The 25429-nt window shown below is 34.1% G+C and overlaps 1 protein-coding gene across 3 annotated transcripts; it reads left to right on the top strand.

Annotated features, from left to right (window-relative positions):
- The first annotated feature begins 1136 nt into the window (after positions 1-1136).
- On the top strand, positions 1137-6358 carry LOC107492255 (uncharacterized). 3 transcript variants are annotated; one of them, XM_021126333.2, is made up of 8 exons: positions 1137-1326; positions 2154-2199; positions 2362-2482; positions 2580-2646; positions 3385-3709; positions 4352-5392; positions 5532-5681; positions 5745-5971. In XM_021126333.2, exons 2-8 carry the CDS (start codon positions 2173-2175, stop codon positions 5838-5840), a joined length of 1827 nt encoding a protein of 608 aa, XP_020981992.1. In that variant the 5' UTR covers positions 1137-1326; positions 2154-2172; the 3' UTR covers positions 5841-5971. The 3 variants fall into 3 exon arrangements, with proteins under 3 accessions (XP_020981992.1, XP_015968742.1, XP_015968743.1); XM_016113256.3 differs by having other exon boundaries at positions 1138-1326; positions 5761-6358; XM_016113257.3 differs by having other exon boundaries at positions 1139-1326; positions 2409-2482; positions 5761-6358.
- Positions 6359-25429: the final 19071 nt, after the last annotated feature.

Genomic DNA, 25429 nt, shown 5'->3' with positions numbered 1-25429 from the left:
ATCATGTGGACTGATTGATCATAAGATAGCTCCAACTGTCCTGTTTGAAGATAATACAGCATGCATTGCTCAACTTAAGGGAGGATACATCAAAGGTGATAGAACAAAGCATATTTCTCCCAAATTCTTCTTCACTCATGACCTTCAAAATCAAGGGACAATTGATGTCCAACAGATCCGTTCAAGTGACAATCTGGCAGATTTATTTACAAAGTCACTCCCAAAATCCTCCTTTGAAAGATTGGTACATGAGATTGGAATGCGCCGATTTCGAGACATTAAATGATGTCGGCAAGATGGGGAGACTATACTCTTTTTCCCTTGGTCAGGTTTTTTTTCCATTGGGTTTTTCTTGACAAGGTTTTTAATGAGGCAGTCCCCATCACTAAAGGATATTGTACTCTTTTTCCTTCACTAAGGTTTTTTTCCCACTGGATTTTTCTTTAGTAAGGTTTTAACGAGGCAATAATCCTAAATGGACATCCAAGGGAGAGTGTTGAGATAAGATTTGTTACGTGGATGCCCATTTATGAAGGGCGGTGTAGTATTCTCAAGGAAGAATGCTTTTAATAAGCATTTGAAAATCTATCCTATGTACATCTATAAATAAAGGTCCAAGCCTCTGAAAGTTACAGAATAACAGAACAAAATACTATTCTTCTTTCCTTTTCATACAAATAAATCAATCCTCTTTTATGTTGCAATCAAATACCATTCTCCTTATATTACTATTACAATTCTTTCTCTTCTTTTATTTTATAAGTATTTTAAATTCTATTTTCTATTACTCTTTGCATATAATATTAATAGCAATATTAACCATCTTTATTATATTGAGATAGTATCAAATGCAATTCTCTCTCTCTTTATTTTTAATACTTTTTCTTATCTTTGTATATATATACACAATACAACATATAATATTATTATATATATATAAAAATTATTGAGCTAATTATATTAATAATAGAGTCTTCTATTTATACATCTTTATTTTGTATATCCTTTATTTTACAACAAGTTAGAGACTTAATTTCCTATACTTTTCCATATTTTAAATGTAAGTCGCTCTAATCTTCTTAACTTTAAAGTAAGAAACGGTCTCTTTACAAAAAAGAATATAAATAGAGAGTAGATCTTGGTCGTGGCTGATGTTCAAAAAATAGAAATCTTGGTCGTGGCTATGGCGGTGGTAGTAGCCTCTTCGCTCGCCGTACTCTTCCCTTAGCCGTTCCCCGCTCTGCCATACACCCACCGCCCACCACCACCATAATCATCAACAACCGCCTTAAAACGCAATCCTCTTTTCTTCACGCGCACACACAGGTCTTTTCTTCTCTCTGTTTAACCAACAAATTCCCGTTTTCTTTCTTCTTTTTACACTGCTCTGTTATCGTTCCAGACTCTATGCTTGAATTGCTAGTTTCCAATATGTTATGCTACGGAAGTGTTGGTGGTTTGGAATTTGGATTTGGTTTCCGTGAGTCCATTATACAGATACGGAATGTAGTAGTTAATGCTTCAATTTGTGTACGTTATTCCGTTATTTATGAACCAAGTATACAACTCTCGATGCATGCCACTTGTTTTAGATTTCTGGGTTCTCAAACCTGCTTTACCTTTATTTGGTATTTGGCCTTGTTACCCAGCTTGTCTCTTAAAAGCTACAAGAGATAAGAATAGGGGCTTCCCTTACAGTCCTCTATTCACATCACATTGCTTTTGCCATTGCAATTTGCAAAGGACGCTATAGTATGTCATATCACTTCCCTGTAATCGAAGGGATTCATTCTCAAGATTTTTTTTTTGTGTGTGGGGGGGATTTAAGTTTGATCAAATTCGATATGATTGTTGCAGAACATTTTGGCAGTGATTTTCATTGTACAACTTCTATTGGTCTTCATCCATAGTACCATCTCAATTTATTGACTTCCAATTTATCCACATAAACTGAAATTTGAAAAACTTGTGTTGGATTTTGGCTTTTGACCCACTTTTGTGTTTACTTATTCCACTAACTATATGAAATGTGTGATTTTTTGTGGTTATTCCTGATGAATGAAGAAATCCACCATTAATGAGCTGCCGATTACTTCCATCATTTTCCCTGTCTATTGTTTTTTAAATATATTGCAATTTGTTTAATTTTGCAGATCTATTATATGCTTATGAATGGCGTGGCTGGGGCTTGGAAAGAAGGTAAGTTATCTTTTAATTTTATAGTATATTATTTTCATTAAAAAAAGAAAAGGTTACACAGCTTGCAGGAGATCAGGCTGTTCCCATAAATAATGATATGCCATATAATTCAAAGACATAATTTTATTTACTGACAACGTACTGTTTAATACCTGAGTGCAGAGAATTTATATGAATATTTCTAGAGCTTTGAATACATCTTCATTTAGGCGTGTGGCAGGGTCAAGCAGTGGATCTATTTATACTGCACAATCTGTTAATGCATCAGCAAGATGCATGCCAGGTAATTAAATTAATGCTTTATGCTTTCAATATTATATCTCCTGCACTTGTATGTTATAACTTATAAACTTACAAATTCTTATAACTACTCGATGCAGACCTCATCAGCCACACATCTGTGGGAGTGGCTAGTTTTTTCAGTGGGACTAAAGAAGGTGATATACGGTAAGATAGTGTTCAAATTTCAAGTTTCAGAAGAAACATTTGTAACATCATAGTTTAGCTAGTAGAATGACGATAGAATTTGCATGGAATATTGTTTGAGAGAATCATGATCTTACATTAAGTAAAGTTGTGCGCTTGCATGGCATATGGGCTATAGTCTCCCATTGTCTGATGTAGATGCTGATTTGAAGAGTTCTTTTTGGAAAACTTTGATAACAATTCAACATTCACTTGGAGATGCCTTCATCTCTCCTCCCTTCTGTGATTGTCAAGCCATTTTAGCCATCGTTTAGTTGTTTAACTGATTTGCTTAGGGGACAAGGTAGCAGCTTCTTTAAAACACTATTTTTTGCATTTTAGTTTCAGTCTGTTTCAACTTCTATTAAATAATTTCTTACATAATAAGTAGTCACATGAGTAGCTTGTAGCTTTTTAATGAGCTTTAATCTAGTATAGACCATAAGGTTATTTGGGCTTTCAAAGATTAGGCTTAGCCGCTTAGGCCGTCTTTAGTAATATGCAATCAAACCTAGTATAAATAGTCTAGGTATCAAGTGTTCAGCATCTTTGAGCTGTGGTTGAAAATGTCAAATGATATATATTTGATTAGACCTGAAAGAAAGAAAGCGACGTTATTTGTAAACTACAACCTTGTAAACTTATAATGATTGACTTATATGCAAAAAAAAAGCTTATATTTAGAAAGAGTAGAGGTAATGAGTTTTGTTTACGATATAGGTGCTTCCATGCTAGTCCGGAAGTTTGGGCAAGAAGAGGTGATGAGGCATTTGGGTTGAAGGCCCCAAAGAAGGAGAAGTATGTAAGAAAGGAAGGTAGGAACCAGCCACCTGTTGAAGCTCGATATGTCCCTCGTAATGTCAAAGCACCCAAATCTAATCCTGATAAAACAGTAGAAGTATTTGAAGGCATGACCCTTGTTGAACTGGCAAAGCGTACTGGAAAATCAGTATCTTCTTTGCAGGATATCCTCACAAATGTTGGTGAAAAGGTTGAATCAGAGTTTGAACCTCTCAGCATGGATACTGCAGAGCTTGCTGCAATGGTATTTCCCTTCTTGGATAATGTTAAATTAGTGAAGACTAGAAACTAGCCCCATATTGATCCCAAAATTGGGTTGTCAGTTCGTGTTATTTTTTAACGAAAAAAAAACCTAGAAAAGAAACAGGTAAAACTGGGCCGAAGGTATGAAGACGTTAGTTTTGATGTTGCTCCCTCCATGCTCACATAAGTGTACATCTCCAAGGCTTAACTTTTTTACGATTCCCTGCCCTTTTAGGAAAGCTACAAGTACCAATTATTTGTTTAATAATTCAGAAGAGTAATTAACTAAGAGAGGGAACAGCTGGAATGAAATATCCGTGTAATTTTGTAAAATAACTTACTCTAAAATTGAAGGCTTAAATAAGCTTTCGGTCATATAAAATACCCATTTTTTGGTTCTGGTCCCGATAATATTTAAGCTAAGATTGAAACATATTTGATATCTTGTTTATTTGAGAAATGAGGGAGTAATTTACTTTAATTTAAATTGTCAATGTAGCCTTACACATATTTTTACACGTTTTTAATTTTTTTGCCTTCATACTTGGTCAATCTTATTTTGTCTTAATTTGCCATATGATACACTTCCTTTTTTGTTTCTATTTCTTGATTTTTTGTTCGTATAATTTTCTTGCCGCTGCAGGAAGTTGGGGTCAACGTTAAGAGGTTACATTCAGCTGAGGGTACTGAAATTGTACCACGCCCTCCAGTTGTAACAGTGATGGGCCATGTTGATCATGGTAAAACTTCTCTTCTCGATGCCTTGCGACAAACATCAGTGGCAGCCAGAGAGGCTGGTGGCATAACTCAACATCTTGGTGCTTTTGTGGTGGTCATGCCATCTGGAGCATCAATCACATTCCTTGACACCCCTGGTCATGCTGCATTTAGTGCAATGCGAGCAAGAGGTGCAGCAGTCACAGATATAGTAGTGCTAGTTGTTGCTGCAGATGATGGAGTGATGCCCCAAACACTCGAAGCCATGTCCCATGCAAAAGCAGCTAATGTACCAATTGTTGTTGCAATTAATAAATGTGATAAACCAGGTGCAAATCCTGAGAAAGTAAAACTGCAGCTTGCTTCAGAGGGCTTGATGTTGGAGGAGATGGGTGGTGACATTCAGGTCATTGAAGTTTCAGCACTTCAAAAAACTGGACTGGATAACCTAGAGGAAGCTTTACTCCTTCAAGCCGAAATGATGGATCTGAAGGCACGAATTGATGGGCCTGCTCAAGCTTATGTGGTAGAAGCAAGGCTTGACAAAGGGCGCGGTCCATTGATAACTACCATAGTTAAAGCAGGGACCTTAACTTGTGGTCAGTATGTGGTTGTAGGCTCAGAGTGGGGAAGAATAAGAGCTATTAAAGACATGGTGGGAAGGTTAACTCAACGAGCAACACCTGCAATGCCTGTTGAAATTGAAGGGCTTCGAGGGTTGCCAATGGCTGGTGATGATGTTATTGTTGTTCATTCTGAGGAGCGAGCCAGAATGCTTAGTTCTGGTAGGACAAGGAAATCTGAGGAGGATAGACTTAGGAGGAAGTTGAATGAGGGCATCCCATCTACGTTGGAGTCATCAGAGGAGGTTCCGCAGAGGGTTGAGATGCCAATAATAGTAAAGGCAGATGTTCAGGGAACTGTTCAAGCTGTCACAGATGCATTGAGAACTTTAAATAGTTCTCAGGTATGTAAAGAAATCTTTTTTTCAAGGTAAATGAGCTTTAAACAAAATATGTCACCGACAGAAGTGATAAATAATCGGGCTTCCAAACTATAACTATCTTCTAGTATTCGCTGCTAAGCAAGTTGTATTTTGTTGTCAGGTTCTGGTGAATGTTGTTCATGTTGGTGTTGGGCCCATCTCTCAATCTGATGTGGACTTAGCACAAGCTTGTGGTGCGTGCATAGTCGGATTCAATATCAAGAGTCCACCCACTGCTCTTAGTCAGGCAGCAACTCGTGCCAGTATCAAGGTACTCTAACTACTGCAATGGAGATTAAGATTCCGTTTGAATTTGTTTTGATATGAATATCAGTTTGGCTTAATTGCAGTTGATTCTGCACCGTGTTATTTACCACCTTTTGGAGGACATAGGAAATTTGATAGTAGAGAAGGCCCCTGGTACTTTTGAGACCCAGGTAGCTGGGCAGGCAGAGGTGCTGAACATCTTTGAAGTGAAAGGGAGCAAGTCAAAGGGACCTGATGTTAAGATAGCCGGTTGTCGGGTTGTCGAAGGTTTTGTGGTGAGGACAGGAACCATGAGGCTCCTGAGAAGCGGGGAAGTGGTGTTCGAAGGAAATTGTGCATCTCTTAAGCGGGAGAAGCAGGATGTGGATACTGTGAAGAAGGGTAATGAGTGTGGATTAGTTATCAGTGATTGGTATGATTTCCAGATTGGAGATGTTATTCAGTGCTTGGAACAGGTCGTCAGGAAGCCCAAGTTCATTAAGTCAGAGAGTGGTGCTGTTCGAATTGAGTGCTGACACAATCTTGTGCTCAATTTTACACACTTAATTGTTGTTGCACATAAAGGGTGATTAACTGTAGAGGTATAGTGTAATAGGTTTTTGACACCAAAATTCCTATTAGGAACCAAATGTGTTATACGGTACCATTTCACAAACCCTAAAAAAAAAAACTTTAAGGGTTTATCTATGTCTTGTGTTCTAAGTGCACATGATAAGATTACAAATTGAGAAAATTTTTATTTATTGGAAATACAAAATTTTAAGTTTTTAATACATTTGTTTTGCATTTATTAAATAAAAAAAATTAAAATTTTCCAATAATGATAAGTTTATTATGTGCTCCTAGAACACATATTAGCTAAATTCAAAACTTAAATAGTATTTTCAGTGCAGATTACAAAAGATATCAATCTGATGGTGGTGAGTCCAGATATAATGAATTATAATTTTGTAATCTTTTTTTCTTTTTGGCAAACTACGTACTTGTAATTTGACTAAATTAAATGCCTAAGTACTTCAACTTAGGTTGTACTTTCAGATTTTTAGGAAGCCACTGTGCATAGGAAAATTGGCAAGAGTGATGCCATTCTGGGATAACAAATTTGAATATCATTTGCAATGAAGTGAAATTTCAAATATTATGGAGATCATAGGTGATTTTTATTTATTTATTTATTTTTTTGGTTTAATCGCTCGGGTGTTCACTCATCGCTGGAGTGAATTTCTAACTTATTTTAGTTTTTTAAAAGCAATTTTTCATAGCAAATTATATTTTTAATTTGTTTCAAATTTTTTAAAACGCTTTCTTCCAGTCAACGTATTTGTTTGGCTGGAATTTGTCCTCTTCATTTTTTCAGTTACACCATATCTGAAAAAAATTATAACAAATTGTACTATTATTCCATATTTCACTTGAAACAAAATCATATGTAAAATTAGGTTGGTAAAGTAATTAGTTCACTTGTCTGTTTAAACGTTGGGGGTTTAAATTCTATCTTGTGCGTGTAGCAATCCATTGACCCTTGAATGAAATTCAGATTTATGACAAATTAGTTTTTGATCTTTCAAATTGGAAGATATCGTTGGAAGATATCGTAAATAAAAAAACAGAAAAGTTCTACATACAAGTCATTATGGCTTGTATGCTTTACAAGTTCATTAAGCAATAAACCCACAAAACGCGCTGCATGCCCTACGTCCAATACACGCGCTATATAAAGATCCCGCGTATATGTAACTACCAAATTTAAAAGATTTGTTTCCTTTTTCGTTCTCTTTATCGTTCTTCTTCTTCTCGTTCTTCTCTCCTTATTTCTAGATTTGTTTTCTTCTTCGTTCTTCTTCTCGTTCTTCTTCTTCTCGTTCTTCTTCTTCTTGTTCTTCTCTCTTTCTAACTCTAGCTTCGTTTTCTATCGATTTTTGTTTACTGAAATCAAAGTTTGGATTCGTTTTGAAGATAATAGATGATTCAACCTCAGATTCTCAGCTGAATCAGGGGGAAGTGGATTATGAATTTGAATCTAACGAAGTTCCTGAGGTTTGATTTACATACGTTTACTCTGAATTTTGTTACAGTAATTTGTATAGCATTGTGTAGCTGAATAATTCGTGAATATTGACTGTGAGACTAACGCGTCAACATAAATCTGTGGATTGAATGTAATGTATTAGTTTTGATTGATTATCTGGAATTTATAGCAGACGCTCGGGTGTAGATCAGAGCTTTCTTTGGGTGTATTTGTTTCGGTAGTGTGGGTGTATTTACATTTATGGCTTTTTCTATTATTTTAGCTGAGTTGTTGTCGTTCGGGTATATTATATGAGACATGATTGTGTGTATTTTTAATTTTCGTCATGGTGTATTCTGCAGCCTGTGTATTTATAGCTTATGGCTTTTATTGTCATTTTGGTTGAGTTGGTGCCGTTCGGGTGTATTATATTACCAATGATTGGGTGTATTTATAGTTTTTGACATGGTGTATTCTGCAGCCTCTCTCTGTTGTTGATGACCAGTTTATTCAGAAGGTTGGAATGACCTTTACCACCCTTGAAGATGCTAAAAAATTTTACAGAAACTAGTATTTCGGAAATGTTATTTCATTTGACACCACATACAATACAAACAGGTAATAAACTGTTCCTTTTTATGATTCTAAATTAATGTGTTTTATGAATCTGCCACAGAGGTGTATATTGGGTGTTTTTGGGTGTATACAAAGCATTTGTTGGGTGTACGTAATGATTTTCCATTCTGCACTATGGTAATTTGTTTCAAGTATAATTTGGTTTGTGGTTCTTTTGTCGGGGTGAATCACCACGGTCAGTCAACACTTCTCGGATGCTCTTTGATGAAAAACAAAGAAATTGAATCATTCAAATGGTTATTTCAATGTTGGCTTCGTTGCATGGGAGGAAATGCTCTGAAAGGGTTTTTTCCCGATCAATGCGCATCAATGAAAAGGACTTTAGAGGCCTGTATGCCAACAACAATTCACCGTTGGTGTATTTGGCACATCATGAAGAAGATTCCAAGCAAATTAAACGGGTACAAGGGACATGCAGAATTGAACAAGAAATGAGCGAAGTTGTTTGGAACTCTCATAGTAAAGACTCATTTGATAGGAATTGGAATGAATTTCTACTGAATTTTGGTCTTGTGGACAACAAGTGGCTTTCAGGTAATGTTTGTTTAAAATCTGCAGCAGAGGTGTAAATTTAATTTTCTTTGGGTGTATTTATAGTTTGTGTTTGGGTGTATTCTGCAGATCTCTATGAAGACCGTCATATATGGGTTCCAATCTATCTGGATCACCACTTCTAGATAGGGATGAGAAGCACGCAAGGGATCTCTATGTTATAAAATACTGTTTTTTTTTTTACAATGAGTTTAAGGGTTTTGGGTATTAGGGTTTAGGGTTTTATGGTTTACGGGGTACATGTTAGGGTTTAGGTTTTAAGTGTTTCGTGTTTAGGGTTTTAGGGATAAAGCATCAGGGGGATAGATTTTTGGGTGTATATTCAACGTTCTTTGGGTGTAAAAAATGGCAAGTTATGGATGTATATTTAGTTTGATTTTTTCCTTCATATTATAGTACTTGTAATTCATACATTTTGAATACAGCAGAGTGATTTTAATTATTGAAAGAAATTTTACAATAAACAGAACTATAATTGAAAAATTTTTACAGCATGTGTTCAATTTGTTATAGGACTATATAACATTTACATTAAACAGTGTCAATATCCTCAGAATCTATCTGACAATATGGACTCAATAAAAACGAGGATGGCTTGGACAGTCTTATTGCATTACTTTTCCTAATGGTTTCAGCTTTGTCTAGATTCATGTCATGGAATAGAATCCTGGAAGCATATTCCACTCTAAAGTGGTCCACCTCGTCCTACAGTTAAAAAGAATATTCTGTTTAATCAACCATGTTAATTGAGAAATGTAATACATAGTTATTTACTTTTTAAACACATTTACCTAGCTGACATTTATTTCATCTAAGCACACTTACATTTCTTCCAACTTGGTTTCTGGCTGCCATTTTTTCTGAAATAAAAAATACACTCATATATATCAGCAGGATATACCCAAGGATATAAACAAGATACACCCATAGATATGAGTCAGATACACCCATAGATATCAGTCAGATATCACTCAAACATGCATTACTATATAAGGGCAAGCAACATTACAAGTTCAGGCAATATACACCCATGGACAATCAAATATTAGAACAGTGAAACTGTTGAATATATATTACAGTATATCAGTTCAGAAAAATACACCCATAGATATCAGCAAGACACACCCAAGGATATAAATAAGATACACCCATAGATATGAGTCAGATACACACATAGATATCAGTCAGATATCACTCAAACATGCATTAATATACAAGGGCAAGCAACATTACAAGGTCAATTAATATACATCCATGGACAATCAAATATTAGAACAGTGCAACTGTTGAATATATATTACAGTATATTAGTTCAGAAAAATACACCCATAGATATCAGCAAGATACACCTAAGGATATAAATAAGATACACCCATAGATATCAGTCAGATATCACTCAAACAAGCATTAATATACAAGGACAAGCAACATTACAAGGTCAAGTAATATACACCCATGGACAATCAAATATTAGAACAGTGCAACTGTTGAATATATTACAATATATCAGTTCAGAAATATACACCCAACAAGTTACTCCATATACACCCAGCAAATTACGCATTATATTCCAAACAATCAATTACCAGAAGAACTAGAAAAATAACTACAGTAATACCTAGAACAACTAAGAAGAACACTATAACCTAGAACCAATAATAACAGTAAAACGTAGAACAAGTAGAATATTAAAAACTTTAAAATGAGACTTAGAACAAGAACAGTAAAACCTAGAAGAATGTAGAAGAACAGTAAAACCTAGTTCTTCGTTTTCGAAATCTGAAAAATATAGAATATGAGTGAAATAGTAACATAACGTACCTTGAGTATTATAACTTCGTTTTTTCTTGAGATTCTTGATCGAGAGTTATACGTTGTGTTGATGGAGAGTTTTGATCTTCGCGACAAGTGCTATCTCTGCAGTTTGGAATGTTGCTCGAAAATGGACGGTTTGTGTTTTCTTTGAACGGGTTGGAGAAGTGGAAGAGTGCACCATTAAGGAGCGCTATTTGCGAAGAGAAACCGTTTGAGTGGGACGCGTGTAATTTACGCTCCATTCAAAGTGAGATGAGTGCGCGTGTGAATGATGTGTGGGTTGAGAACTTGTAAAACTTGTAGGGCCTTTTTGCTTGTATGTGTAGCAGGCCCGATAAAAAAATCATACGCAAACTAAAAACTAACTATTCTTATGTATGGTTTTACCTAATACTTCCAACGAAAGAAAGAATAGACAAAAGTACATTTGAAAATTTACATAGTGGTCACAATTATACCTAAATTATTTAATGAGTTATATGTACACATGATTTGTTTGTTCCAATGGACACTAAAAGAGTTTGCAATGAAACAAAGAGACGAAATGAATTGTTGATCTATCATTGAGTAATTGAATGTCTGTACATTAGATGAAGCAACTCTGCTATATATAGCAAGCTACCACAATTCTGTTGAAACAAAAAATAGAATAGTAGAATTGAAAATAAGATAGACTTGACTATCACTTAACAATTGTGACTTGACCTTGATCTATTATATTACATTCTTTATCTCTATTACCCTCCTTCAAACTCATAGTGATTTTGGAAATAACCTTGAGTTTGAAACGAAATTTCTTAAAAGAGTAGGAGCTGATAAGGCCTTAATGAAAATGTCAGCAACCTGTTCTGTAGAGGAAATGTGGACAACCTTCAAGTGATTCTGAATAACCCTCTCATGGATAAAATGCATATCCAAGTCAAAGTGTTTTGTCCTGTTATGAAGAACAGAATTTTCATCAAGCAACACAGCACTGATGTTGTCACAGAAAAGAGTGGGGGTACCAGAAAGTGGAACGCAAAGTTCCTTCAATAAATTTTGTAGCCAGATGATTTTAGAATCTGCTACAGCTAACCCGCGATATTCAGCTTCTGTGCTAGACTGGCTAATTGAAGATTGTTTCTTACTTGACCATGAAACAAGATTTGATCCCAAATAGATTCCAATCCACAAGTAGATCTTTGATCATTAATATTAGACCCCCCAACAATTGGAATCTGTAAAACCAAATAGCTTTAAATGAGTAGAAGCATGAAACAATAGTCCTTGATCAATAGTGCCAGCCAAGTATCGCAAAATCCTCTTTACACATTTTCAGTGTTTGAGAAGCGGTCGTTGCATATATTAACTAACCTTATTTACCCGAAAGGAGATCTCAGGCCTAGTAAGAATTGTATATTGCAATGATCCTACTACAGACCTATATAGATATGGATTATCAAATTCATCATCTCCTTAATTTGTGAGTTTTAAATTTGTGACCATAGGAGTAGGAACTCCTTTGGAGTTTAACATGTTAGCCTTTTTTAACAGTGAGTGTATATATTTTGATGGAGACAAATGAAAAGAATATGAGAATAATTTAGTAGTATCCCTAAAAAGTAGCTAAAATTTTCAAGATCCTTTAATGAGAAGTCATTGTTCAATTGAGTAATGGTGATTTGAATGACTCTGTTATCATTACCTATAATAAGAAGATCATCAACATAAATTAAAATGTAAAGAATAATATTACTAGAGAATTTAACAAATAAGGAAGGATCTGATCTTGTTCTATAAAAACCAAAAGCAGCAAGAGTTAAGGCCAATTTCAGAAACCAAACTCGAGGAGCTTGTTTAAGGCCATAAATGGACTTATTTAACTTACATACATATGATGAATCACCTTGATGGAAGCTTGGTGGCTGAGACATGTAGACAAGTTCCTTAAGATCCTCATTCAGAAAAGCATTATTGAAATCTAGCTGCCTGATTGTCCAATGAAAGCTTAGGGCCAAAGAAAGCACCATCTGAATTGTAGAGGGTTTGATCACAAGAGCAAATGTTTGATCATAATCGATTCTTTTTATTTGGTGATTGCCTTTGGCCACCCAATGAGCCTTATACTTCATGATTTGGCCATTGGGATGTCTTTTAATGGCAAAAATCCAAGTATCCAACGGCAGCCAATAACCTTATCAATGAAAGAGTTTTCAATGAAATAAAGAAACGAAATAAATTGTTGATCTATCATTGAGTAATTGGATGTCTGTACATTAGATGAAACAACTCTGCTATATATAGCAAGCTACCATAATTCAGTTGAAACAGAAAATAGAATAACAGAACTGAAAACAAGATAGACTTGACTGTCACTTAACAACTGTGACTTGATCTTGATCTGTTATATTACATTCTTTATCTCTATTAGATACATTCACCCTTCTGGCAATGGGCGTGGGCCTCCGTTAACAAAATTGCACATGTGTAATGTTTTAGGTCCAACATGGCACTATTACTATGAGTCATGTTGCCGTGTAAGATAAAATCCTTTTAAAATTAAATTAATTAAACCTAAACCCTCTATCTCCAAAAATTGCAGAAATTCCCTTAACCCTAACAAAGAACAAATAACGTGGCTTCACTTAGGATTTCTCCACAACCGAACAAAAGCCTCTCCTCTTCAATCTCAAGCTCTCATAGTTCTCTCTATTTTTCTGTCATTTCTCCAACACTACCTACAAGTTCGTCAACCCCTAAAACTTGTAAACCCAAAAATTTTCCTCTTCTTTTGGCACACTCAATCTCACTTCACTCCCTCCTCTCACCTCTCAGAAGTGGCCCATCATCGCCGTCCATCATTTGTGCCGCCAGGCCGGAGCCGGACGGCTCGTCGCTAGCGCTCATCCTCTTGTCTTCCTCGTCGTTTGCTCTTCTCTTCCTTGGCGTTCCTCAATAGCCTCCTTCATCATGGTTAATCGCTGCTCGTTGCCTCATCGCCTTGTCCATCGCAGTCCAATCGCCTCACCGCCTAAGTTCTGCCGATTTCCTGCTTTTTATTCTTATTAGGTTCGCATTCGCATTCTGGCAGCTCATGGATCCTCGTTCTGACGTAGGCTTCTGCAGTTCTAGCATTATGTTTCTACAGTTCTACTTTTGCATATCTGCTTTTACTTCAACGATTAGAAAATTATTGTTAGATATTTTTTTGCTATTTTAAATTTTTGTTCTAGTTGATTGTATTTCCTGCTTCTATTTTAAATTTTAGCTCTAGTTTATGATGCATAGACACTAACACGAATACACGACACGACACAATATAGGATACGTGTAGCACCCTACCACACAGAATCTTATGCTTAAGTCATAAAACTAAGATGGCAAGGTATTATGATCTCTAAAAGTAAAAATATATATTAATAATAGTTGAAAGAAATTTATACCGAGGAGCCTTTGAAGGAAAGATAAAACAAAATGTTAAACCGAAAAGCACATCACTCATGTAAGCGATAAACGTGTATATATATATATACAAGGATACGGATAGCAAAGTTTCTTACTTGGTTAGCGAAGTTAAAACCGATGAGAGCATATATATATATATATATGTGTGTGTGTGTGTGTGTGTGTGTGTGTGTGTGTGTGTGTGTGTGTGTGTGTGTGTGTGTGTGTGTGTGTGTGTGTGTGTGTATAAATAAACCCAAAATGCCCAACATACAGCTTATAGGACCTGTTTCTCGAATCAACCTCTAAGAAGGATAAAACATAATAAACATATACAGTGGAGATATAAGAGTATCTATATATACATCATAAACCAAAATAGAGTCCCAAAACCCAAATGTCCTTCGCTTTCAAAAGCTTCCAGTATGCCTTACCGAGGTGTCTCACGTCCCGCATCTGAAAACCACAAAATATGTATGGAATGAGAACCAGAGGTTCTCAGCATGGTAACGGTGCCAACGTACATAATATATAAGGTCTTGGAAAAGGCAGAGGCAATCCTAGAATTTTGATACTCTGATTAAAAGCTTAAAGATTAAACTGGAAACCATAAACAGGGTAATCGTCTAAGGCTCTTAGTTCTAACTCAATCACTGACTTAATTCAAATTCATTCCCTCAATCTCTCGACTTCCCCCAATCCTCAACGGTGGAACTGCCCTCATCACTCCTCTGCCAGACGAAGGGCATCTCAGTTGTACAGACAAACAAAGCAGACAAAAAAAAAACACAAGTAGGATACAGTTATCACAAATAGCAACTATAGCAGGTAACATAATAATCAAAAAGGCAAACCCAAGTAAAGTATAGCAAACAAAACAAGCATATGCAAATGATGTATGCCTGCCTTATGGCTGATGAAACTCATCTGTCGGTTATAAAGCCAAACCCGACATGTTCAGTAGCTAACCCTGGACAGAACACTACAACACGGGACATGTATTACTCGTCCACCCATGCCAGCATTTCCCCGAAACTGGGATAGGCATTACTCGTCCACCCAAATAGGTGCCACATCCTTAACTCGGATAGGGATTACTCGCCTATGCATAGGCCAGAACTCGAATAGGAATTACTCGTCTATTCTCGGATAGGAATTGCTCGTCTACCCTTGACATTACACATCGGATAGGAATTACTCGTCTATACTCACAAACATAGCTCGGATAGAAATTTCTCATATACCCTTGTAGTCATAACTCGACATCTCAAAATAATCCATAATTGAACTCAGTTCTAATCATTAATCATATCTCAATATCTCAAACTCATAATCATAGCTTGGATAGGAATTACTCGTCCACCTAACAATCACAACTCATCACTATCACTTCAATCACCATCACACCTTAACGTTATTATCATCATCAACCCATCTCTTACTCAATTGAAATTTATTATTATTATAATTATATTAGTTCAGTTAACACTTCTCCATCTCGAAATCACCACCTCATAATCCTAATTCATTATTCCACAAAATTTATACCATTTTAAAGCTCTTAAAATCGTCTTTAATTCGATACAAATTTCATTCCAATCCAAAATTTGAAGCTCCAGTTATGGACTGCTAAAGTTCGTTGAAAATCGAGTTTTTCATCTAAAACACCAAACCTCTAAATTTATCACATTTCCAACTCAAATTAACATTCCAAGTTTTCAAATCAACCCCAAACAAACTAAATTTAATCTCAATCCTTCTCATAAACTCCATTACACAATAACATACATATGCCTCAATTTCAACTCCAAGAACTCAAAATCAACATAATCTCAAACTTACTTATTGACGTAGCATCAATATTCATGCAATACATCACCTTATCAATCATCTACCACATTCATATCACTAACCAACACACCCATTTATCCATACCCAAATCAATATATATGGCATTAACTAAAACCATTAAACATGCATTGAACATACAATTCAACTTATCTTAAGTCGTCTAGCTTAAGTTTTCACAAGACAATATATTTTCTATACGAGAAACCAGAACTATACCTTGGCCGATTCCTCGAAAAACCCAAAGACACTTCTAGGTCAACGTTCCTCAAGAGTCCACAGCCCCAAAGCCTCTTCGAACAAAAATTTATTCACCAAGGTCCCACAATCAAGCTCCCAACATCATCAACATACTCCAATTCAACATTATTCAATTTAATTCCACAACATATCACTATAATCAACATTCAAGCTTTCTAATTCACTAATCAACAAGAGGTTCAAGGTTCTTACTTTACCCACGAGTCAAACGGGCAAAACTCAGTGATTACCCGCTGCTAGAGTTCACCTAAACCATCAAAATCATTCAATTCCTCAATAATCAAAACTCTAAATTTTCAAAACTGGAATTAGAAGATCTGGGTGAGAAAACTCAAATTTCTTACCAGATTGTTTAGTGGGTTTTGTAGAAGATTCTGAGACGAACGCGTGGCCACTGACAGCTCGTCAATCGGAACTCCAGATTGAAAGTTATGATGAAATGCAATTGGACCAAGGGTTTGGCTATGGCTTCTCCTCCCCCTCACCCATTTCAGCATGTTTCCAACTTCAAGTGAGGGAAGACGGGCTGATGCTCTTCTTTTATATGTAAGTGGGCTGGGCCTTGGGCCCATTTTGGGCTTGATTCGCTTGGTTTGACCCGTTTAACCCAATTTTAGGTCAAAACTTTTAAAATTAGTGTCCAAATGTATATTTTAATTATTCGTTCATTCTCTCAATTATAAAATTTAATTTTTTCTTACTTATTTAAATAATAATTTATTTATTAGCTAATTTACTAATTTCTCGAGTTTTACATCATACCCCCCTAACAGAAATTTTTGCCTTCGAAAATTCGCTCTCAAATCTTTATATACGCTCCCTTAGATTCAACAGACCTCTTACCATTCATTTTGTCATTTTACAATGTCAATTCAAACACTAGGTCACAGTCTTCACTCTCATTTATAAGATCATAAACTTAACTAACTTCAAGCTTAAGCTATACTCATTTGTTTCCTTCTTATCCTCGTTTAACTCTTTCTCAATGACTACAAACTTCCTTACCCTTCAAGAGTCCCATGTAAAACAAATTAATCTCAAAGCCTTCTTAGCTATCTCAAACACTAAACAATTTCTCAAATTCTTAGTCTAAGTAAATCCATTATAACCTAAACCACACACACTTTTCATTCCTCGATCCTACACTGATTCCTCGAGACGACCTCATATCCCAGGACTCCATTTTCACGTCACTACAACTCTAGAGCCATCAAAATCACCGCACTTCCGCAGCATCAATCTGATTATAAACCCCCGAGAATCCAATCATGCATTTACGTCATATTCCTTTATTGGATCATAAAACCTAGGCTTGCTCCTAAGCTTTCTCAATCTTACCTAAATAATACTTACACGCATCCTAAGACTCAATCACAATCTCTTAAAAAAATTCTTAACCTCTATACTCACATTATCTAATCATTCAAACTTATAACATGAGTTTTCTAACAATGGTCATTATCCCATCCTCTACACAATGATACCAATTCACGAACCTTTACTTCAAGCTCAAACCTAAGGTATACCAATGCCGTCTACAAGTCTTCCCTCTTCTCAATCATCAAGATCCAATAAATTTAAGCCTAACTAAACCAATCAATTTCAAGTATTTGCCTCCAAGTATTTCACTCAACAATCCAAGCCAACACACCAATCTCACAGTTTTCACAGCCAAGATTCCCATTTCGAGTACCTTGCTCATGTCCATGAGACGTCATTCGGGTTTTGTCCACACTAAACAAGTGATACCAAAGTGATAAATCTCAATATCCCAAGTTAAGTGCTTCAATTTATCAAATGCATGCTCACGAATATTCATGCCACACATATTAGTTAGATATCCTAATTAGCATGTACAGACACCTAGAGTATGCCCAGAAGCATAGTCAGTCTGTTCCTCAGGCTCTACAAGAACGAATGGCTCTGATACCATAATATAACACCCTACCACACAGAGTCTTATGCTTAAGTCATAAAACTGAGGTGTCAAGGTATTACGACCTCTAAAAGTAAAAATATATATTAATAATAGTTGAAAAGAATTTATACCGAGGAGTCTTTGAAGGAAAGATAAAACAAAATGCTAAACCGACCTGCAAATCAAAGACCGGCCAGAATATATATATATATAAAACCCAAAATGCCCAACATACAGCTTATAGGACCTGTTTCTCCAATCGACATCTAAGAGGGATAAAACATAATAAACATATACAGTGGAGATATAAGAGTATCTATATATACATCATAAACCAAAATAGAGTCCCAAAATCCAAAAGTCCTTGCTTTCAGAAGCTCCCAGCATGCCTTAGCGAGGTGTCTCACGTCCCGCATAAGAAAAACGTAAAATATGTATGGGGTGAGAACCAGAGGTTCTCAGCATGGTAACCATGCCAGTATACATAATATATAAGGTCCCGAGAAACCTAGATGCAATCCTAGAACTCCGATACTCTAATTAAAAGCTTAAAGATTAAACTGGAAACCATAAACAGGGTAATTGTCTAAGGCTCTTAGTTCTAACTCAATGATTAACTTAATTCCAATTCATTCCCTCAATCTCTCAACTTCCCTCAATCCTCCACGGTGGAACTGCCCTCGTCACTCCTCCGCCAGTCGAAGGGCATCTCAGTTGTATAGACAAACAAAGCAGACAAAGAAAATAGAAGTAGGATACAGTTGTCACAAGTAGCAAGTATAGCAGGTAACATAATAATCATAAAGGCAAACCCAAGTAAAGTATAGCAAACAAAACAAGCATATGAAAATGATATATGCTTGCCTTATGGCTGATGAGTCTCATCTGTCGGTTATAAAGCCTAACCCGACATGTCCAGTAGCTAACCCTGGACAGAACACCACAACACGGGACAGGTATTACTCGTCTACCCATGCTAGCATTTCACTGAAACTGGGATAGGCATTACTCGTCCACCCAAACAGGTGCCACATCCTTAACCCAGATAGGGATTACTCGTCTATGCACAGGCCACTAGGCCAAGACTCGAATAGGAATTACTCGTCTATTCTCGGATAGGAATTGCTCGTCTACTCTTGACATTACACATCGGATAGGGATCACTCGTCTATACTCACAAACATAGCTCGGATAGAAATTGCTCGTCTACCATCGCAGTCATAACTCGACATCTCAAAATAATCCATAATTAAACTCAGTTTTCATCATTAATCATATCTCAATATCTCAAACTCATAATCATAATTTGGATAGGAATTACTTGTCCATTCTAACAATCACAAATCATCACTATCACTTCAATCACCATCATACCTCAACGTCATTATCATCATCAACCCATCTCTTAATTGAAATTCATTATTATTATAATTATATTAGTTCAGTTAACACTTCTCCATCTCGAAATCACCACCTCACAATCTTAATTCATTATTCCACAAAATTTATACCATTTTAAAGCTCTTAAAATCGTCTTCAATTCGATACAAATTTCATTCCAATCCAAAATTCAAAGCTCCAGTTATGAACCACCAAAGTTCATTAAAAATCGAATTTTTCATCTAAAACACCAAACTTCTAAATTTATCTCATTTCCAACTCAAATTAACATTCCAAGTTTTCAAACCAACCCCAAACAAACTAAATTCAATCTCAATCCTTCTCATAAACTCCATTGCACAATAACATACATATGCCTTAATTTCAACTCCAAGAACTCAAAATTAACATAATCTCAAACTTACTTATTAACATAGCATCAATATTCACACAATACATCACCTTATCAATCATCCACCACATTCATATCACTAACCAACACACCCATTTATCCATACTCAAATCAATATACATGGCATTAACTAAAATCACTAAACATGCATCGAACATACAATTCAACTTATCTTAAGTCGTCTAACCTAAGTTTTCAAGAGACATTATATTTTATATATGAGAAACCAGAATCATACCTTAGCTGATTCCTCAAAAAACTGAAAGACACTTCTAGGTAAACGTTCCTCAAAAGTCACAACCCCAAAGCCTCTCCGACCTGAAATTTAGCCACCAAAGTCCCACAATCAAGCTCCCAACATCATCAACATACTCCAATTCAACATTATTCAATCTAATTCCACAACATATCATTATAATCAACATTCAAGCTTTCTAATTCACTAATCGACAAGAGGTTTAAGGTTCTTACTTTACCCACGAGTCAAACGGGTAAAACTCAGTGATTACCTGCTGCTAGAGTTCACATAAACCATCAAAATCATTCAATTTCTCAATACTCAAAACTCTAAATTTTTGAAACTAAAATGAGAAGATCTGGGAGAGAAAACTCAAATTTCTTACCAAATTGTTTAGTAAATTTTGTAGAAGATTCTGAGACGAACACGTGGCCACTGACGGCTCGTCAATCGAAAATCCAAATTGAAAGTTATGATGAAATGAAATTAGACCAAGGATTTGAATATAGCTTCTCCTCTCCCTCACCCATTTCAGCGTGTTTCCAACTTTAAGTGAGAGAAGAAGGGCTGATGCCCTTTATTTATATGTAAGTGGGCTGGGCCTTGGACCCATTTTAGATTTGGTTCGTTTGGTTCGGTCCGTTTGATCTAATTTTTTGCCAAAACCTTTAAAATTAGTGTCAAAATTTATATTTTAATTATTCTTTCATTCTAAACTATAAAATTTATTTTTTTTCAACTTATTTAAATAATAATTTATTTTTTAGCTAATTATTTACTAATTTTTTGGGTTTTTCAACACGCCGACACACAAATTTTAAAATCTTATAAGACATGTGAACACACACATATACAAAATATGATGTATTTTTTAAAAAAAATAGTAATGATGCTTTGATATTTTATTAATATTAAAATATAAATTAATTTTTAATTATTTTTAATATCTTATTTTAATTATACAAAGTATTTAAAATATTTTTTTAGTTTTAATAAATAATAATATATACTATTTCTACATTTATTTCAAGAATACAAGCTAAAAATAAGGTTGAACATGCTAACACGTGATAGTATTTAGGTGTATCCAAACGTGTTCGGAAAAAATTGTTTACTTTTTTATTGAGACATGGTTGGACACGCGTGTCGGACGAGTGTCGTGTCCAACATGCGGACACAGCAACTTAGCAAAATATTTATGCTTCATAAGTTCTAGTTGATTAAATTTGATACTATTGCTAGATCTTAAATTTTTCTTTCAAATTATGGCTGGTTGATTAATTTTTCGAAATTTTTTAAGTTCGCTCCCTAAAGCGAAGTCATGTTTTTTGTTCTTTGTTAGGATTCTAAAAATTTCTATAATTTCTGAAATAAAAAGATAGAGGGTTAGATTAATTTCAATTAATAAATTAATTTGAAAAAATAATTATTTTACGTGGCAATAAGTTGCCACATCACTCATAATAATAATGTCCTTATGGACTCAAAATGTTATACGTGTACAGTAAAACAAACAGAAACACACATTCATTATTGGAAGAAGAAATGTATCCATCGAAACAAATAAATAGTGTGTACTCATGACTCATTAAATAACTTGGGTGTAAATGTGATTGTTGATACAAATTTTGACTTATGGATAAATTCAATTACAATTCATCAAAGTTTAAGAAATGATCGGTTATGATCGGTTGGTCAGATCTTCGACTATAGAAAAAAAAACACTTTCGACTACGATAAAAGATGATAGTCAAAGTCAAGGACTGTATGATGAAAAATGAGATGAAACAGTAGAGACCATGTGGTTAAATACAAGCACGATAAAAAAAATATGGGGATTGAAAACAAGGCAAGACAGGACGTGGGAGTGTCCACTATAAAGATTCTTCAGGGTCAAAACAAGATCATGGTCTGAGAAAAAGGAGGAACTAAAGTCGTTGTCAAAATTCTTCAAGAACATGTCCTCTTTTAAAGCCTATAAATAGAAGTAGTTTAGACAAAAAAAGAAAGAAGGAGAGGGAAAAAGAGGGGAGACTTCAATAAAAAAACATTAGATTATCATGCAAATTCTACAAAATTTCTTAGTCTCAGTAACGTAACAAAAAATTATGAAGTAGTGTAAATACATTTGAGTATTAGGAGCTCCTTTTATTTTATTATCTTTTATTTTTTCTTCGTTTAATTTTTTCGTTTTAAATATTTTATTGTTATAATTTTCATTTCATTTTTACATTTTCATTTATTCACAGTTTTTTTTTATTTCACACATTTTCGTTTTATTTGTTATAATTTGTCATTAATAGTTCGATATAATTCGTTTTAACACGAACATTAAATATTTCCTAAGTCGAATTTACTATTTTTAGAATAGTCATATTGCTCTTCGAATTAAAATCTTAATACAAATTTAATTAAATATCTTGTCAAAATTATTAAAAATTAAGTGAATTAGTGACTATTGTATGAACTTTTAGATATACTTTCTCCCATTGTTTCTAAATAAAATAAAACATTTGAAATGTGTTGCGAGTAATGTTTATAAAATTTTTTCCTCGTGTGCAAACTCTTTTCTCTTTTTCTTCATTTGCAAGATATAGCCTGTTATTTATTATTAATAATAATAATAATAATAATAATATAAAGTAAACACGGGTCCATAAGACATGCATCTATCGCGACGGTGCTGAACATGGTAGGTATCTGCAACTTGGCTCATCTTTTTTCTCTGTCCTCTCATCCATAGGAGTCGCTAAATGTCCACGTCCTCCAACTCAATCACCAATATATGGGCAATATTACTCTATTCGAATAATCAATTGCGTAAGGAATTATTCTTCTACGACCATATTGCATTATAATAATAGTAATAATTTCTCCTGTTTCGTCGTTTGGTATGTGTCAAAAACGTGTTTTATCTTTCTTTTCTTCCAACTATTAAACTAAGCAATTCAATTTGAATTGGACCTGTCCACTATTAAACGGTAGCTTACTCTTGAATTAACTCGATCAAGCACACTACACACATTATATACACGAAATCAAGAATTTTGTTGTATTTATTTATTATGTTGATTGAGTTTAATAATAAAAGTGAACGCTTGTTTTACTCGATGGGGCGAGGAAACAACAGGGGGCCTAACTCCATAATAAAACAAATACTAAATTAATCGATTGGTCCCAGTAATCATCGAACACAGCATTTAAAATACGAAGCACCCCATATATCTCACACGTGGCCTATGCCCTGTAAAGTCTGCAGCTGATATTACCAAGAGGAGTTATGCCCTACAGTAATTCTAATACCATGTACTAAAATCATTTTAAAAATTTTAATTATATTTTTTAAATTAACAAAAATATACCATATTAATTTATAATGACGCAACGAGTCATTTGATTAAAGAAAACTGCTAGCAAATAGAATATAATAATAATAGTAATGGAATAGAAAGTTAATATTTAATTTTATCGTTCATTTTTCAAATTTTATGAACATGGTTCACATTAGTTTTAGAATAATTTTTTTTATATAAACATTATTACATTAATAAAGCTCTGCCATAAATTATTAGATAATATATTATTTTAATTTTAGCGTTTGAATAGTCTAAAAATAATAATAAAATTTTACATTTAAACAATATATTTAATTAAGCCTATTTATATTGTTACTTCTTTTTTTTTCTAAATTTGCGTATGCAAATTCTTTTTTTTCTCTCCTCCTTCTCCTTTTCCTCCGAATTTGAATTTTCTAAAATTTAAAGTTTATTTTAGAGAGTAAAGTGTGATCTTCTATTCTTAAATAGTTTTTCTTTTATATTTATTCTTAGTCCCACCTATAAAATCAATAGTGAGATATCACACTTTACTCTCTAAAATAAAATTCAAACTTTAAAGGATCCAAATTCTCCTCCTCCTCCTCCCCCTCCTTCTTCTTCTCTAATGTTGTGTCTTTTTCTTTTTCTTTTTCTTTTTCGTTGTTGTCATCACCAATAACATTAATATAGTTCTGATTTTTTCTGATGTCATCATTAAATAATTTCGATTCATTTCTTAGTTTATTTCAGTTCATTTATGTGTTAATTGAAGTTTACTTGATGCTATTGATAAGTATTGAGCAAATTTTTTATTCTTTAAGTAATTTCAGTTCATTTTTTGGTTTAATTGAGGTTCATTTGGATCTAAAAATGAATTTGATGTATTTTCTTAATGATTGAGTCTTTTTAACTACTTGTTTAAATATGAACTAATTTCGGTTCATTTGTGTGCTAATTGAGATTCACTTGATGCTGCTGATAAGTATTGACCAAATTTTTTAGTAAAGAAGAATGAAATTATTCATTATCACTTTATTCAATTGTATTAGATTCCACTTCATTCTATTCAATTAGTTCAGTTTTAAACAACCAGTAATAAAGACTCAATCATCAATAAAAACACATCGAATTTATTTGGGAATCTAAATGAATCTCAAATAAACTAAGAAATGAACCGAAATTATTTAAGAAATAAAAAACTTAGTTAATACTTAACAGTAGCATCAAGTGAACCTCAATTAACATACAAATGAATCGAAATTAGTTCAATTTTAAACAAACAATAAAAAAGACTCCATTATCAACAAAAATACATCCAATTTATTCTTGGATCCGAATGAACCTCAGTTAAACTAATAAATGAACCGAAATTACCTAAAGAATAAAAAATTTTGTCAATACTTATCAATATCATCAGGTGAACCTCAGTTCAATTTTAAACAAGCAATAAAAAAGACTCAATCATCAATAAAAAATACAATTGCTTCTATTATTTTTAGACCATTTAAATATCAAAACTAAAACAATGAATTTTAGAAATTTTATATGACTTTTAATTATTTATAGAGAAAGTATAAGAAGTCAACGAAATATTTGTACAATGTGTACACTAAAAATTTAGGAATGTCTAATTCAATATTAGAGATATAACTATTAGTGTTACCTTTTTCCGTCAACTTAAATTTTTAGGATGGTTATTCTGATGTTCATTTTTTAACTCATATAATTCAAAATTTAGATAAGTCAAATTTATAAAATTTAAAAATAAAATAAAAATAATTAAAATTTTAATATTAAATTAAAACTCACATACAAATTTGAAAACGAAATTCACTACTAGTTGGGGATTAAATGAAAGTGAGGCAGCATAAGAAACTAGAAAAGGAAAATAAAATTTGATTTGGTTACGCTACAGTATTAAGTATTTAAGTTAATTTACGCAGT

Source organism: Arachis duranensis, chromosome 6, assembly GCF_000817695.3.
Source record: "Arachis duranensis cultivar V14167 chromosome 6, aradu.V14167.gnm2.J7QH, whole genome shotgun sequence".
In the NCBI taxonomy this organism is placed as follows: domain Eukaryota; kingdom Viridiplantae; phylum Streptophyta; class Magnoliopsida; order Fabales; family Fabaceae; genus Arachis; species Arachis duranensis.
This window is presented reverse-complemented; position numbering and strand designations above follow the sequence as displayed.

Coding starts and splice junctions, on each gene's coding strand:
- LOC107492255 (XM_016113256.3), top strand. CDS start 2,173: ATGGCGTGGCTGGGGCTTGGAAAGAAG. Junction 2,483..2,579: donor ATCAGCAAGATGCATGCCAG/GTAATTAAATTA, acceptor TACTCGATGCAG/ACCTCATCAGCCACACATCT. Junction 5,682..5,760: donor CAACTCGTGCCAGTATCAAG/GTACTCTAACTA, acceptor GCTTAATTGCAG/TTGATTCTGCACCGTGTTAT.